General features: G+C 39.6%; 2 protein-coding genes across 12 annotated transcripts in view; both read left to right on the top strand.

The window, feature by feature from the left end:
- Positions 1 to 2,091: 2,091 nt before the first annotated feature.
- LOC310945178 (tetratricopeptide repeat protein 39C-like) lies at positions 2,092 to 9,523 on the top strand (the record flags this gene model as incomplete). 3 transcript variants are annotated; one of them, XM_083911196.1, is made up of 14 exons in its annotated part: positions 2,092 to 2,237; positions 2,833 to 2,881; positions 4,293 to 4,421; positions 4,830 to 4,944; positions 6,126 to 6,486; positions 7,319 to 7,487; positions 7,820 to 7,913; positions 8,013 to 8,120; positions 8,199 to 8,308; positions 8,407 to 8,530; positions 8,640 to 8,737; positions 8,834 to 8,938; positions 9,053 to 9,091; positions 9,349 to 9,523. In XM_083911196.1, 14 exons carry the CDS (start codon positions 2,092 to 2,094, stop codon positions 9,436 to 9,438), a joined length of 1,737 nt encoding a protein of 578 aa, XP_083767322.1. In that variant the 3' UTR covers positions 9,439 to 9,523. The 3 variants fall into 3 exon arrangements, with proteins under 3 accessions (XP_083767322.1, XP_083767324.1, XP_083767323.1); XM_083911198.1 differs by having other exon boundaries at positions 2,125 to 2,237; positions 4,833 to 4,944; XM_083911197.1 differs by having other exon boundaries at positions 2,129 to 2,237; positions 4,293 to 4,442.
- Positions 9,524 to 16,367: 6,844 nt separating this feature from the next.
- kif1aa (kinesin family member 1Aa) overlaps positions 16,368 to 17,368 on the top strand; it is a 43,966-nt gene continuing 42,965 nt past the window's right edge. For all 9 annotated transcript variants that reach the window (XM_083940395.1, XM_083940396.1, XM_083940393.1 and 6 more), the window contains exon 1: positions 16,368 to 16,569. The gene's annotated coding sequence lies outside the window, so the exon portion shown is untranslated. The remainder of the gene's footprint in view (positions 16,570 to 17,368) is intronic.

The following is a 17,368-nucleotide window of genomic DNA, read 5'->3' as shown; positions in this document are numbered from 1 at the left end:
CATTTAGTGTCTGCGCCTTCTTGACTTCAGGGGTCGAAGCGTATTTCTGTGATGCCATCTGCAGCTGGAGGTATCTCCTACCCCCATAACAAGTGAGGTCCTCCAAAGCAATTTCAGTCAAAAGCAACTGGACCTGGTTATTTGTTTCCAGTTGCTTTGGACTGAAATTGCTTTGGGGATAACGATGACCTGGACAAATGAGAACATTCACAGGCTTCCTGTAAACTGCATGTGTAGAGGAGCTTTATTGCATTGCAGGGTTTTTGAATAAGGATATATCTCTTCTCAGCCAAAACTGTAGTCAGACGATTATCATGAGTTTTTTTTTTAGCTTCAAAGTAATTTGTTCCCTTACCACATTATATCTGACATATTGCTCTTTTTTTTGCAATAAAACAATAAAGCAAAAAAGGCTGTGATGTTAAGGAGCTCACTTGCACTTGAACCTCCTAAGGCAAGGTTTGCAGTTTTTTTTTAAAGGATATCTCCACTGTTAAGAATGTGTCCTGAGATATATTTTCTGTATCCAGTTTGAATGAAATGTTTACAGAACATGACAATGATGTTCATCGTGGCAAAATGTGGCCCTGGAGACACATACTGTGGCAGGAAATTACAGACCAGCTTTTTAATGTAGATGAGTGAATAAGATTTTGTGTCAAGCGATATTTTCCGACCACAGGGCATAGGTGCAGATTGCCCTCCCCCAATATACCCTTAATTATTTTAAATTGAACAATGTATTTTCAGACTACACATTCTTCACATTTTAGATTCACATCTAAAAAGAAATTATTAAAATGGTGGAACAAATAATGTTTGACAAATATATTTCTGACTCCACATCCATCTCTGCTCTCCTCCAACACAACACAAATTAATGGGGAGTTTCTTACACAGACGCTGATGATCAGCAGGCTTTGAAAAAAGAGCTTCATATTTTCATATTCATCCATAGCAGTAAATCATGCATAAAGTAGTCCCATACACCAGGACAAAATGAATTTAGTTAGAAGAATGTGTGGTGAGGAGACATTACATGCCCCAGACCCTTAAAATGATGATTTACTAATATAACAGTTAAGTAGCAGTGATACACATGGTTGCTGTTTAGGACAAATAAACAAGAAAGGTTAGAACAGCCAATGATTCCATGTGCAGTACTTTTTGAACGATATGGCGAGCCTCTTAGCACTTTCTGATTGTCTTTGATAATGATGAGTGCTTTACAAATAAAATGTATTATTATTATCTACAACATTTTGATGGATCTGAACCATGATCTGCACCCCTGCCGCAGGGATTCTACATGTCTGAAGTTTAATCCTGAACAACAGTCCTTTGCACTCCACAGATCACAGTATATCCATAACATGCAAGCCTACAGCTTGCAGAGGAGCACTACTAATCTCGGAACAAGCTGCAGCTCTGCCTGGATCCTCCTCATCTGCCTGTCATCAGTGTGACTGCGGCCGGCTCAGGCTGTATGTCTATTGGTTGCCGGTTGGAGGAGAGGGCTGGGTTTTGAGCCTGTGGGTGCGGAGGGAGCCTGAGCGATGAAAGCTGACAGGATGCTGCTCCGCCTCAGCGGGCCTCATCCCTCCATCCTCCCGGCGATGCGCCGTGCGTTATGACGCCAAGCCGTTTGACGAGTACATTACGTGGGACTGAGAGAGCAGCACAGCAGCCTGGATCCCCGTTATGTAATGCATCAGATGCTGCTGCACGGATGAGAGTATCAGAGGGGGAAACCGACGGATGGCTGATTTGGTGACAAATAGGCGCGTTGGCTTATGACTGAGCGTCTGCTGTCGGCAAGAACAATGACAAGTGTTATCGCTGGAGTGCAGTGTGAGTGAGCCCGTCTGGGCATCAGTGGCCTCTCCCTCAGGTGCACAGACGTCTGGAGCCTGCGGAAGCTGCACAGCCTCTCTTCTTTTTTCCTTTTTTAGCCGACCAGAGGCGCGTCTCTGTTTAAATCCCTCTCCTACACCAGTGAAAATTAACCAATGCGAAAGAAAGAAACGGGTTCATATTTTGTCCTCCATCGCACTGGTGTAATTCAACATCCACCGCGCTGTGGTATAAACAATGGCGGGTCCCGAGCAGTCCCAGCAGCAGCAGCAGGTAGAGGAGAAGGCAGAGTACATAGATGATGCTGAGATGGCCCTGCAAGGTATTAACATGCTGCTCAACAACGGATTCAAAGAGAGCGACGAGCTGTTCAGGAGATACAGGTAATGTATAATACTTTATGCTTCATCGCCATGATAATGTGTTGCAGTGTGTTGCATCACTATACGCCTTTAATATCAGCAAGATATCACTCCAAGAAAAAAGTGTCTAAACCATCCAAGTGAAATTCAGAACACTGGGTACAGCATGCACTACTAACCTACTAATTAACACTTATTATTATTCTTATACTGCTTTATCTGAGCCTGTTTGGACACTTGCTTCTGCAAGTTCATCCATGCACATCAGACATATTTTTGAAGTAGCTATGTATTTAGGGGCATTTTTCCTTAAAAGAAATTGCAAATAGTGAGAGGTGGACACATTACATCAAACAAACAGATTGGTCGTGACAGCTGAACATGGAGATTGTGGGTGCACCTGCTCCTGTACACGCTGTCTGGAAAAGTTACCATCCATGGCTCCTTTCAGAAATGCACATGATTTTTCCCTTCCTCACAGCACAGGTGTGCCACAGCTGTAGAAAGACAATGATTGAGATTGTGTTGTAATCACAATCCCCAACAGAATATTCAACCTAGTTTGTTTCTGTTTCCCTCTTTGGTCTCATCGTTCTGCTTTCTGTTCTCTGTGTAGGACCCACAGCCCACTGATGAGCTTTGGGGCTAGTTTCGTCAGTTTCCTGGTGAGTTTCCTCTCAGCTGGTGATAAAGTGATCAGCAGTTATTGTTAAGGAATGACAAAAGAGTGAATCATATAATAGATATAGAAACAGAGTTAGATTTAAGCCTGTACGGTCACAGTTCATAAGGAGAGCATCAGTATCACCTAAAATAATCCAGTCCATCAAATTGGTTGCTTTCATTGTCACCCCTGGCAGCATCTCCTGCTTTTCCATCCATTAACATAATGGATGCATCTTCTTCCTCTGAAGAAGAACATTGCTCTTTCAGAGAAGCACATTACTGCAACTCTGCATCCATCACTGATGAGACACACACACACACACACACACACACACACACACACACACACACACACACACACCACACACTGTTGCTGCCCCTCGTGACGACACTCACACGATGAAGCCAGAGATGATGTCATCTTCTGTCCCCAGATGCTAAATGGTCCTGAAGGCATTGGGGGTAGTGACATCTGATCATCATGGCGGGCTTTCATACATGCACAGACTTGACATAATTAAAATGCAGAATGAATGGAGTGAATGCCTCAGTTATATAACAAAATATCAAAATGCGAAAACATAAAACTCTAAATGTCACTCAAATGTCACTACATTTTGTACCTCCTACTTCATTTATGTGTTATTATTTCCTCACTCGTTCAAAGTGATCCAAAGAGGTTTCAGCAACATCAGAGCAAAGCTGTTCTGACCGTGTTAGCCGTCTAGGGTCTCTCCAACTCCAAACACACAGCTGTACAGATGTCACTGTGTTCCTCCATTCAGTGTTATACTGAAAGAACCCTTTGTCCTTTTCAAGACAATTACATAACATTCCTTCCCTCCTATTATTATGTTACTGAATTTAAGCCCGCTCAAGCATAGATCCGCTCTGTGAAACAAGACAATCCGATGTAGTAATCATGCAATACAACACTGTTTTTTAAAGGTCCCATATTAGGTGGACAGTGGATGTTTTTTAAAGGTCCCATACATTTTCAGATTCATACTTGTATTTTGGGTTTCTATGAGCACATGTTTACATGCTTTAATGTTAAAAAAAACACTGAATATACCTGTACTCGCTTGCTGTCTGAAACACTGTTTTAACACCTGTCTCTTTAAGACCCACTCCTGAAAAGCCCAGTCTCCTCTGATTGGTCAACCTTTCAGGGTCTTCCGCATCTGTACTCTTGGCGTTTCTGCACCGTCATTGCGACTAGAAATGACTGTAACATCACTTTAGCAGCACTTACTACCTTTATATAGTTTAGTCAATATCTGCTTCGTAATTAAACAAAAGTTACAACACAGGACCTTTAAGTGGTATTTTATTTTGATAAATCTAACTTTGTACAATATGGGACCTTTGAAGAAATTTTACCAAAAGAAATGTTGCATTACATTGCAGAATGCCATGATGACATTTGAGGAGGAGAAGATGCAGACAGCCTGTGACGACCTGAGGACCACTGAGAAACTGTGTGAGAGCGACAGCGCCGGAGTCATAGAGACAATCAGAAACAAGATTAAAAAAAGTGTGAGTACAAAGCTATGGACAGTTGAAAATATATAATAAATAGATATACTTTTAAAAACTGAACAGCAACAACACCAGCTTTTTTCACGTAGTTTGTGTGAGCAAACAGGATTCCATCATTGCTGCTGTCTCCTTACATCACCGAATAGAGTGCTGTTCAGTTAACATGTTTATATCCTCGGCATCTGGCCTAATGATGCAGGCAGCGGTGAGATCATGCCAAACCCATTCACAGATTTAATTAGGGCTTCTGTGAAATGTAATCAACAAACGGAGTGAGGAGTGTGGGGGCTGTCTAGCAGCTCTTGGTCCTTCAGGAAACTCTGGCAACCAGCCTCTGGGTAAATGTGCAGGTTATGTGTATTACTGCATATTCAATGTGCGTGTGTTTGTGTGCGCCTGTTACAGATGGACTCCCAGAGGTCAGGTGTTGTGGTCGTGGACCGCCTACAGAGACAGATCATTGTGGCTGACTGTCAGGTGTACCTCGCTGTGCTCTCCTTCGTCAAGCAGGAACTTTCAGGTATTCAAATCCATCCCACAAGCCAACAAGTATGACCTTAAATGTCTGTCTCTCATGGCAACCAGTATTTGAGGCGTTATGTCATCTCAGTGCTGTGTGTCGGTATGACTGCATGTAGACCGTATATAAATGAATGATGAATGATGATGAGGAATAACTGAATTTGTGATGAGTTCATATTTTTACTGCAGACGTGGTATATAAAGGCAGGTGTGTGAGCATAAAAAATGTTTGTTTAATCATTATTCAGTTTGATTCTGAAACACTTAGTTGATCGATGGAGCAGCTAATTAACTGAATAAAAAATGTTTCTTATAACTGATAACTACAAGCATGTAAGTATAATGTCCTGAAAGTAGGGCTGGATGATACGGCAAAATCTTCTTCTTCTTCTCTTCTATATTTTATATCACGATAACAATATGTATCATGATATAGCATTTTCTCTGATAATTCAATGAATAAATACTCTATATGAAATAACCACATGTTACAGCCCATTCTTGTTTACTTCAGTATGGATAAAACACATCACCTCATTATTTAGATTTATTTATTTAGAACTTTAATGCAGAATATAAACTCAAACTATTTCATATTATATTCTTTGAAAATTTAAGTTAGTTATTGCTTAAATTTAGATGATTTAATTGTATATCACAACATGTTATTAAATGTTTTATCTTTGTAAAGTGTCCTTGAGTGCTCTGAATGGCGCTTACAAATAATATATATTATTATTATTATTATTACTATTAATATTATAACGATATCTTGCTATTTGATTTCATCCCGATATGATTCCATTGAAATATCAAATTATTTCCCATTAAAAGTAATAAATAGCACCTGTGACTGTTTTACTATTATGTTAGTTATCATTAGATTATTATTACTCATGCATAAATATAAGTGCAAGATTTTACTGTTATAGTTGGTTAAGGCAGAGCTCATTTTTAACAGGTTTGTATTTATTATAGGACTTACTAATGATTATTTCCATCATATATGCATCTGCTGATTATGTTCTAGATTAATCAATTGATTGTTTGGTTTGTAAAAATTATTTGATTTCACAATGTTTGTTTTGTCAAAATTTCAAATGATTACAGAAAATGATGATCTTCTACCCGAGAAAAACATGAAATACCTCATCAAAAGTATGTTGTTTCCACTAACAGCTTATATCAAAGGAGGCTGGATTCTACGTAAGGCATGGAAAATGTACAATAAGTGCCACAGTGACATCAGCCAACTGCAGGACACCTGTCAGCGGAGGTCTTCTGTCCACCAGGAGTCCCTCTCCACGGACAATGCCAACCACAACGCGCCGGTAGAGAACTGTGTGACTCCCGAGGCTCTGGACCGGCTCAAGGGCTCCGTCAGCTTTGGCTACGGCCTCTTCCACCTGTGCATCTCCATGGTACCACCACACCTACTCAAGATCATCAACCTTCTGGGTTTCCCTGGTGACCGTCTCCAGGGCCTGACCTCCCTTATGTATGCAAGTGAGAGCAAGGACATGAAGGCACCACTCGCTACGTGAGTCGGCTCCCTGTATCTTTTTTTCTTACGTAGAGGCCGATATGTGCCATTATTTGTCAAACAAATTGTACAACTAAAGTTATTCAAAAGGGCTAGTTGTGATGTGAAAGGTGTCGCTCATAATGATATTCATCACCCAACTCTGCATCAATGAATGCAGGCTCAATAACTGGGGAAAACCAAGAACCCTCAACACTAAATCCTGGGAACTTTGAGTATCAACTGTGTCAGTTGTTCTTAACCTTCCTGTCCTGTAATTAAAAAAATAATGCTAACTAGCAACAAATTACAACAGTTAAAAGAACATCCCTAAAATTAGACACATTTCATTTCATACAAGGCTTTTTTTAAATTCCAATGAATAATGCCGATCCCGTCCCCATAATTAGAACCTTCTTAGCTTAGATCACTTTCTCTGGTAACATTTCTTCTTTGACTGTTGTATACACAAATAATGGCAGTATAGAATATATTTCAATAAAGGTAGATCTGTGTTTCAACTGTAAAATAAGACATGGACATGGTTCACATAATCGCATAATCACATAATATGGTTTTTCGCCTGTTATGGCAAACTGTAAACTTTTGATGGCAGGTATGTGAAACCAACATGTCTGTGTAACCTTTTCTACATGTGAAACACAGACCTATGTTAATTGAAATATATTCTATACTGCCATTATTAGTTTATACAGAACAACAGTGAACTGCTCTGTTACTCTCCATTTTTACCTCATATCACAACTATTCAGATAACTACGGACTCTGATTGAGCCTCAGTCCGCAAATTCCAGGCTGACTGATGTGATTCTCCTGTCGTGCTGCTCAGGTTGGCGCTCTTGTGGTACCACACAGTAGTGCTGCCTTTCTTCGCTCTGGATGGCTCTGATACACACGATGGATTGCTGGAAGCCAAGGCTATTCTGCAGAGAAAGTCCGTGGTTTACCCCAACTCATCCCTCTTCATGTTCTTTAAAGGACGGGTTCACAGGCTAGAGGTATGTGTGGCAGACTCAGTGACAGATGAGCCATTTTTTTTAAAAGTCTATTGAAGCTGGAAGTGGTTTATTTTTGTATTTTTTGTTTGTAATGCTGGATAAAGACATTGGATGGGAAATATACAGTAGAAAAAACAGAAGAATCTGAAAACAGCAGTCTCTGTTCAAGCACATATAATTAATATGCATGTCAGGTGGTTCACTTACTCACCAACATCTAATCCACCGTCTATTTATCTAAGTCTCTCATTTAACACGTGCATGTAGTGTAGTGTGTATGTAACATAACTACTGTTACCTGAATGTGTGTGTGCTCTCTCCTCTGTCCCTAGTGTCATATCAACAGCGCTTTGGCCTGTTTCCATGATGCTTTAGAGCTTGCATCAGACCAAAGAGAGATCCAGCATGTGTGTCTCTATGAGATTGGTACGTGTTTGCTCATCAGATTAGTTTTTACATACTGGCGCTCAGGAGTACAGCACAGGGAGGGATTAAATGGTCTCTGTCTGCTTGTCTTTGTTTCAGGTTGGTGCAGCATGATAGAGATGAATTTTGAAGATGCGTACAGGTCGTTTGAAAGGCTGAAGAATGAGTCACGTTGGTCGCAGTGCTACTACGCCTACCTGACTGGAGGTAAGCCTGTCACACACTCACATACTCTTACACTGCTTGGATGTTCCTACTCTGTATTTTATATAATCGTTTTTCCAGTGTGTCAGGGGGCTTCAGGTGACCTGGATGGAGCAAGCGGGGTTTTCAAAGATGTGCAGAAGCTGTTCAAGAGGAAAAACAACCAGATAGAGCAGTTTGCTGTCAAAAGGGTGGGTTTTGCTACAGATATAGCCCTTTTTCTCTCTTTCATAAGTCATCACAAGAGTGTCAAAAAAGTTTTACTTCTCTGTCTGATCCCTACCTGCAGGCTGAGAGATTGAGAAAGGTCTCGCCCACCAGAGAGCTATGCATCCTCGGTGTAATTGAAGTGCTGTATCTGTGGAAAGCGCTTCCAAACTGCTCCTCATCTAAACTGCAGATAATGAATCAGGGTGAATGTAAACTTGGTGATTCAAAGCAGCATAACCAAGTTAACTGCAGCTGTATTTCTGAGAATCTCATTCCCCCCTGTGTGATAATTTACTCTTTATGTCTGCTCAGTGTTACAGAGTTTAGATTCGACTTCGTGCAGAGGCCTAAAACACCTCCTTCTGGGTGCCATTCACAAATGTCATGGAAATATGAGGGATGCTGTTCAGGTATCAGTCGACATTTAGAACGAAATGCCTCTGCAGTTAATCTGCACTTTGAATGTTACTCAGCTTGCTCTCATTTCCATTTGATCTGTGATCCAGGCATTCCAGCTGGCTGCTAGAGATGAGTACGGACGACAGATCAACTCATACGTTCAGCCTTATGCCGTCTATGAGCTTGGATGTATACTCCTTGCAAAACAGGAGGTCAGTCTGCTGCAGACAGCATTAACATTTTTATTCATTCACATCTTTATTTGGATTGTACTGATGTGACGACATGCTCAGTTATAACCCGGCCTTTTTTATATTGCAATCCAGACTGTGGGAAAGGGGAGATCATTGCTACTTCAAGCAAAGGTAAAATATTTACACAGCTATCATCAATGTCCCAGATAATGTTAGAAATAACTTACATGTTACAATGGCTGATTAAATCTATTTATCTATCTATCTATCTATCTATCTATCTATCTATCTATCTATCTATCTATCTATCTATCTATCTATCCATCTATCCATCTATCCATCTATCCATCTATCCATCTATCCATCTATCCATCTATCCATCTATCCATCTATCCATCTATCCATCTATCTATCTATCTATCTATCAGGAGGATTTTACAGGCTATGACTTTGAGAACAGGCTCCATGTCCGCATCCATTCAGCCCTGGCTTCTTTGAAGGAAGTAGTGCCTCAGTGACTCCAGGAAGGGAAGCTACAATGGCTAGAGCTATGCTCATGGCTTTTTCACCAAGTTTTAAGCCATTCAAAATAACTATATGATATCCCAGTGAACAGACTTGTGTGTTTTTCATTCTTAAAGAATTTGGGGAAATATACTTGTTTTGTCATGTTACCAAGATTGATACAAAGTGTCATCTCTGTGCCAAAAAGTGCTGTTCATTGAATGGCCACTTGAGGCTGGCGACAAAAGTGAGTTAATCCCCATGTTAAAATGGCCAACTTTACAGCAGAAGTAAACATGTCTCCAGCAAAAAACAAAAACAAAAATGGTTTTGATCTCTATAACTAATTTTCCTGTTAATATCGACTGTTTGGATCGTCACAAGAGACTGTAGGCTTCATTCAGCCCGCCTCAGCTCATCTGCTCTTTGCCCATTTTTGGATTAATCGGGTGTCAGACGACGGCACTGCCAACATGGCCAGAGCCACCTGCAGCCACCTACTTTGAGCTTGATCTTGGCTTTTCAGAAACCTATGGGTGACATCATGGAGACTAGGTCCATACACAGTATTACAGTATATGATTTTGTACAGAGATATACATGGAAGTGTGTTCATAATAGCTTAGCACAAAGATGATGAGAAAAGATAGCTTAGCTGTGGCTAACTTGTTAAAAACTATGGAAAAAAAAACACAGCTAGGATACCGATACACACTGTCTTGTTAGCTAGTCACCAATAATATAACACCACTAATTGGACAGTACTGTTGAGACGCTGCATCCTACAAAGCAGTTGTTGGTGAAAAAATAACCTCAACTGCTTTGTCTGGTTTTATGGCATGTGCATAAATAGTATACTCTGTATTAAAAACATATTACTTGTATTCAGAAGGTGCTTTTTTCTAATTTGATGCCGCTAAGCTAGCTGTATCTGCTTGCTTGCTGCCCTAGCACTAAGTGAGGTTAAACACGTCCCTGGCCTATTTCTGAACAGGATGCACATTGAAATTGATATCAATCCTTGATCCTGGGGTAAAACACAAACAAACATATTTCCCCAAATGTCTAACTGCTCCTTTAAGTGTTTTCTGCACCCAAATGTATTAACTAGCTAGTAACAATTGTCCTCATTAATGTGTGCATTTGGAGGATTTCAGTAATGCCTCCCCTACCCTTCAGTGAGCAATTCAGCACCTAAAAAAACAACATTTGAATGAGACCATATTTCCCTTATGGTAACTTTACAGTGAGTAATAAAAGATACAGGTATATATGTTTTTCACATTCTTTGCAGAAAACAAAACTTGCATATGACATTTGAGCAACTTACTAAAATAATAATCACATATAATAAGAAAAAGATAATGGAAATATTAGTCCAATTTAATATCTGATTTTATATATTCTTATAAAGGACTTCATGGGTGCTTTTCCTAATTGAATTTTCAGACATCTGCTTGTCACATTGCAAATGGACGTTGAGTCATATTACAAAAGGGCCACTTACAGACTATATTCACCATGGAAAATAACGTGACAAACTTGAAATTAGTTACCATGGGAATAGTTAAACAACATAACAACTAGTAACCTAAAATCACACATAGTTACAACTCGGCTACTGTGAGTTGTTCACATATAATTCACATTCAGGAAGTTTGACGTCATACACTTCAAGTAATTGAGAAATCACCACACTTAACAATGGCCTAATGATGTTTTTTTAAATGTGAAATCACCAGGCATTGATCCTGTGCACTATGCATGGTATGGAAGTGTAACAGTGGCTTTAAGACTGTAGTCAAATGAAGTTGAACTTGAAGTCAAATGTACCTGTACGTCCATCCCTGCCAATACATATATAAGGTATTATAACACAGTACAGTCTGTACTGCAATGTTACCATTGAAAGGTGCTGTTAAGTGTCAGCCTAATTAACATATATTACTAGTGACTTATTTTAGCAGTGTTTTAGTGATACACGCTTTTGAATTGGTCTATAATAGTGACACATTTATTTATTACATAACAGAAGCTGTACTTTTGCCAGTGTCATTTATGCTATTTTAATTTGAAATCCTGCGATGGTCAACAGGATAGACGGCAGTGTCGCGATCAAGCTGATTCAAAATCTTGAATTAGACAAAGAATCATTTTTCTGTGATGAGAGGGATTTTAACAAACTTTCTCAACACAGTTTCACACTGTACATATAAATCATTCTGTGCAGGGTATTGCCTTTTATTAATGAGCACTCTATTTGTCATGTGAGCAATATAAGCGAAATGAGGGCATCTTACAGTAATTTACAGAGGCTTTCAGCAATGACTATTCGTGTCTTTCATCCCATGTTCAAGGTTGAGGACATATACATTTGTTTTACTCACACTAAGCTTGTTGGACAGAGCCAGTCATCCCCTTTGGCTGTGATGGATGTAAACTGAGGTAAATGTTGAGGTGACCACTGCGCAAGTGGTCAATGCGGTGAATTGTCAGTAACCTGCCTGCTGTACCAAACTACTTCTGTCACTGAAAGAATTTTTCCTTTTGTCATGAGATTTTGTTGGATATGAGGTTACATGTGAGATGTCACTGAACTCTACAATAAACTGTTCTCCTTTAACTGAGCCAAATAGTGTTTTCCTTTGCTTCAAAGTGCCGGTTGATATTATTTTAATTTCGATTATGTGCAGGAATTTACATGGAAAAACAATTATGCCAACCAAACCTGGGAGTTGCAATCTACCAAATTTTGACATGAAAATAAAGCGAAGTCTATTAGCTGATGAATCAGACCTTTTCAATTGTGATTGAAGGTTGTTTTACCTTCTTTTTAGTATCTACAGTGTCCATTTATTTTGAGTCCACCAGGGGGAGCTTATCTCACAGGCAACATCCCCGATGGCAGCAGGACAGAGGCCACTAAAATCAGGAGCTAGGTCACAATGCACAGTGGTGTCTCAGCACGCTCTCAAATTTGGACACAAAGTACCTTTATTTGTCTACTACACCTCTGCAACATCTCCAGCTATATCACAGAATTTATGGATGTACTGTATGTTAGCTGTATAATATTGTTGTTGTTAAATATATGGTTTGTATAGCTGGAGCTTAAAAGGAAAACAATTTCCCCATGCGATTATTAAAGTATTTCTGATTCTGATTCCGATGTCGAATCATTAAGTTGTAACAATAAGAATGAAGAATTAAACACGCGATGAGACCACACCACAACTTCCCCAAGTGGTTCACAAACAACAAAAAGAACTCACCGCTTTTGAATCCCTTTAAGAACATGTGCACTTTACTGTATACCTATACGCATATGTGTGATAAAGGGTTAGTTGTAACATTTCCCCCCAGCCCTGTCAGCCATTCATTAGCTGTAGCAGCATAGATGAAATACCTACTCTTTAATAAAGTTTCATAATTCTAAATCCAACAGTTTTAGTACAAATCAAAATGGACTTGGTCCAAAAATCACTTTCATACCATAAACTCAGTATTTTGGATGTGAAATATGCACACTTTTTCACAAATGACATTTAGTATACGAGGTCAGAAAGGAAGTGGTCCTACATGAAATCGGTCTAATGATTCTAAGGTCACCTCTTCATGGGGAAAGAGGTGCTGTTACAACCATCCCTGGTCTCCCCTACAGTATATTTCCTCAAGTGCTGTTCTTCAGTAGAGCTTTGAGGTATTTAGTACTTTACTTGAGTATTTCCATTTTATTCCACTTTATACTTCTACTCCACTACATTTCAGAGGAAAATGTTGTACTGCAGATTATTAATACATTCAGTCATGTATTGTGATGACGATCATTATTATGATGATTAATGTGATTTTGATAGATACGATTATTTTATAGACACAGCAGCATATAATTGAAATGAGTTAGAATTAGCCCCACCATTACCATGCAACATTGCAGTGATGCTTACACATTGATGAATTAGAATTCAATTATATAACATGTATTATTTCGAAATTGACTTTTGCATCATGAGTACTTTCACTTTCGGGACTCAAAGCGCATTTTGATGCTAATTCTCATGTACTGTTAGTTGATGTTTCTACACTGTGGTATCGACACTTTTAAATGCACGTGTTCTTGTTACTGACCATGAGCAGAATGATCTATAATTTTCTTTCTTTCAAAATAATCTATGAGCAATTCATCACAACATTGACTCTATTGTTTCCATGTCAAATGTGATTTGGGAGTTTGCTCTAGATGCTTTGACAGACACATATCAAGGGCGTCTCTTTAAGAAAACATGTCTGTCACAATAGGCTCAAGCCAACAGCTCACTCAACCAATAAATTATTCAGGCTCCTTTGCCACTGAATTTAGACATGGCAGAACAGAGCTGCAGGCTGGGCAGAAACAATATCACCACTGCTCCTGCAGCTTGGTGTCTTGGTCCTGATGTGGACGCTGCTAAATAATCAAAAGACATTTCCTTTTACACTCACTTATAAAACTGAGCCTTCTGCTTGGCCCACTTTTAAAACCAGGAGGGCAAGTGTATATGGGGTACCTCATCTAGTATGTGATGATTCATGCCAGTGACATCATCATTTTTTGTCTGTTGTGATTCAGACTCACTTCTTATTTTTTCTCTGTGGTGTTGGCAGATCATGGCTACACTACACAACAGTATGTTATTTCCGTACATGGATTAGACCTTGAAATCTTAATGCTGATGAATTAAATAAAGCAATTGCATCAGACAGAAGTGGAGGAGACAGGGAGGGGCCCAAGAGAGATGTTACGCGCCAAGCAAATGTGTCCATGAGAGAGACATGAGAGAGAGAGAGAGAGAGAGAGAGAGAGAGAGAGAGAGAGAGAGAGAGAGAGAGAGAGAGAGAGAGAGAGAGAGAGAGAGAGAGAGAGAGAGAGAGAGAGAGAGAGAGAGAGAGAGAGAGAGAGAGAGAGAGAGAGAGAGAGAGGGAGTAAGCAATAGGAACAGTAGGACTGTGCAAAGAGCAAGGTCACAAAACACAATTGCATTGTGTTTCACTCAGGCTGAAACCTGAGCAGCCAAAGTCTTCTTCCACCAGAAAGAGAGTTTGTGCTCACTACCCTTTATTGCTACTAACCCTCATGTGCAGCTGACTGTATTTTATCTTAATACAAACAAAGACAGTACATGTTAAATGGCTTCAACCAATGCAGTTAGATAGTAACACAATTATACAATAGATACAATACATTTGGAATTATGTTTACATAGACTACAGGCAGTGGGACGGCAAACACGTCTATGCACAATTGTTTGTCTTCAGATGGATTATTGTGGATAGAAAAAGTATTGATCTGATAGCAACACCCTCTTTAGCGACCAGACCATTACTATACTGTAGTGTACGGGTCAGGTCACTTGTACAAGGGCACATTGACATTATAAGGCCCAGTCCTCTCCAATCAGCTTAATGACTCTCGAAGAGCTTTGCTGCAAAAAACCATCTCATCTTTGTCTGTTTATATATTTATATATTTTTACACAGGCTGATTACAAAGGTGTATATGTTTATCTCTTACTGAAGGGAGGTTCTATCATAGGATCCGATGTTTTTATTTTATTTCATAAAATGTAATTTTTTTCTAAAAGCAATGAATGGTCATTTTAAATTAGTTCCAATTATTCAGATTTTTAAATTTCACAGAATTTTTTTATTGTAGTACAACAGCCAAACCTTTCATGTAAGAGAAACATTCCTATTTATTCCTGTATATTAATGTATATTAATTTATTATATCACTGTTACTCTATTTTACATTTAATTATTTATTCACATTTTTCTATGAATTGAATCCTTCTTAATTTGCACTACTGTTTGTATTTATTCTCATTTTGTTGTGGTTCTTCTATGATCTTTCTTCCGTTCTTATACATATTTTACGTGAGATCTTTATTACCAACTGCTTCTCTGTAATTGTGTTGCGCATGATACATACAAAACAACAACCTTTAAAAAGAGATTAGGCTGCAGATATTTACATTTTTACATGTCACAGTTGGAAAAGCACAGGCATAAATGAGAAGATAAGATTAAATGAAATTACAGCTGCTTCAGTGTCAGGCTCTTGATGGTTTAGTGTGCGTGCTGGGACACTTCAATAAATAACCATGGTAATATTATTAGATTATTAGTAACACCTGTACCTTTCCTACAATGACAAGCCTGCTGTGAAAAAGACCCTTTATACTCTGTTTAAATGTAACTTTTAGTATTTGCTACAGTAAACACAGCATGTAGCAACACCACAGACTACAAAACCTGCAAACTGCAATGCAGACAACCCACACCAGAAAGATGCATACAGAAACACCACATTTGCAAAGAAAACATGATAATATTTCTGCTATAATCCTGTTTTTGTGGCCAAACTCTGAAATGCTGTTTTGTGTGCTTCACTGAACAGGCAGTTTCCATGGTGCAAAGACCTGCTGTGTGCCAGTTTGTCTGCCCTCAGCTTGATGTCCCTGGATTGACCTACTAAATGCTATTCAAAACAAACGCTCCTTTTGTCCACTGCCTACAAACCTGTCCTGTAAGTAGGCATGGACTACGCTGGTTTATCCCTTTTTAAAAAAATCTGTATTTTGTCTATTAACTGTTAATAAAAGTATAAAACAGCAGTTTTGAGGCTGTGTGAGGTGTTTTGGGAGGGATAGTGCTCTTGCTCCAGGTCTTCCTCCCCTCCCTCCTCTCCCTCTCTCTTCCCACCACTGCATTGATGCTGTTACCTCCCTCGGTGGTGATGTCACCGGCTCAGTGGAGCTCGAGCATCCTCACCAAAGACAGGCAGACAATAGGGCCATTTTGACCGATTCGGAGTGGGAAGAAGCCGCTGAACATCCAAACAAACCGACCGGCCACCTTCCTTTTCCTCCCAGGGTCCCTCACTGGAAAGGCAGGGCAGAGGGGGGCGGGCTGGTGGGTCCAAGACACCGTCGGCGGTAACCTCAGCCCTTCCCGTCTTCATGGAGAGGAGAGGCTGTTAGCAGGGGCAGCGCCAGACCTGGAGGAGACCAGAGGAGGTGAAGCAGCTACGGAGCTGGATATTAAAACAGACAAACACGACTAACGCGGTTTCTACCCGGGGGCAAGACGTTATTAACACTGCGGAGGTAGGTTTACCATTTTTTTTATTCAGCATTGTCTCACAGGTAATGCATTTTTAACGAGACAGTCTTTATTTACTTAGTGTTAAATCTCCTGGGAAGATGAGCATAGGGTGCGGCCATTGAAGAGGCTGTCAATGTCGTTCAGATAGTATAGAGACAGAATGGCATCAAAGCTGCTCTTTAAAACAGCAGCATGTTATTTTAATACCGTCTGATACGAATGTCTTTTAATTGTGTGAGCAGGAAGACAGGGATAAACGCCCTGCCATTGGGAGAAAGGTAAAGGACAAGACGCGTTGCTACTGCTGTTAATTCAGAAGAGATAGTAGCATATAAACTGTGCTTGACGCAATAAGTATTTTAATAGACAGTCATTTCAGCATGAATGATCAGTTTTAGCCCAACCAAATATGGGCCTTAATTAAGCCTTAGCCTGGGGGTTAAGGCTTTGCTAAAAAGATCCGAATGAAATATATATTTTTTACCAGTATTAACGTCATATTATGTCAAACTATCGTCATACTCAAATCAACAGTGGAGTATTAGTCTTTGTGGTGTCCGCCCAGCTGGGCTGCATCATCAGCTGATTGGTCTGAGCATCTGTATGATATTGAGATGGAATTATGAACATGGGCGTCAATGAGAAAACAATATTTAAATCTTTCACTGATATTTTACACCAGTATTACACAACAAGGAATTCAGTTGCTGTGGGTGATCATAAGATAAGCATCAAGCTGTGAATTTCATCTTCATCACTTGATATCAAAACACTTTTGAATTTGATGTTGAATCGTTTTTT

This window comes from Echiichthys vipera, assembly GCF_963691815.1.
Source record: "Echiichthys vipera genome assembly, chromosome: 3".
In the NCBI taxonomy this organism is placed as follows: domain Eukaryota; kingdom Metazoa; phylum Chordata; class Actinopteri; order Perciformes; family Trachinidae; genus Echiichthys; species Echiichthys vipera.
The sequence above is the reverse complement of the archived record's forward strand: the minus strand, read 5'-3'. Positions and strand labels throughout refer to the sequence as shown.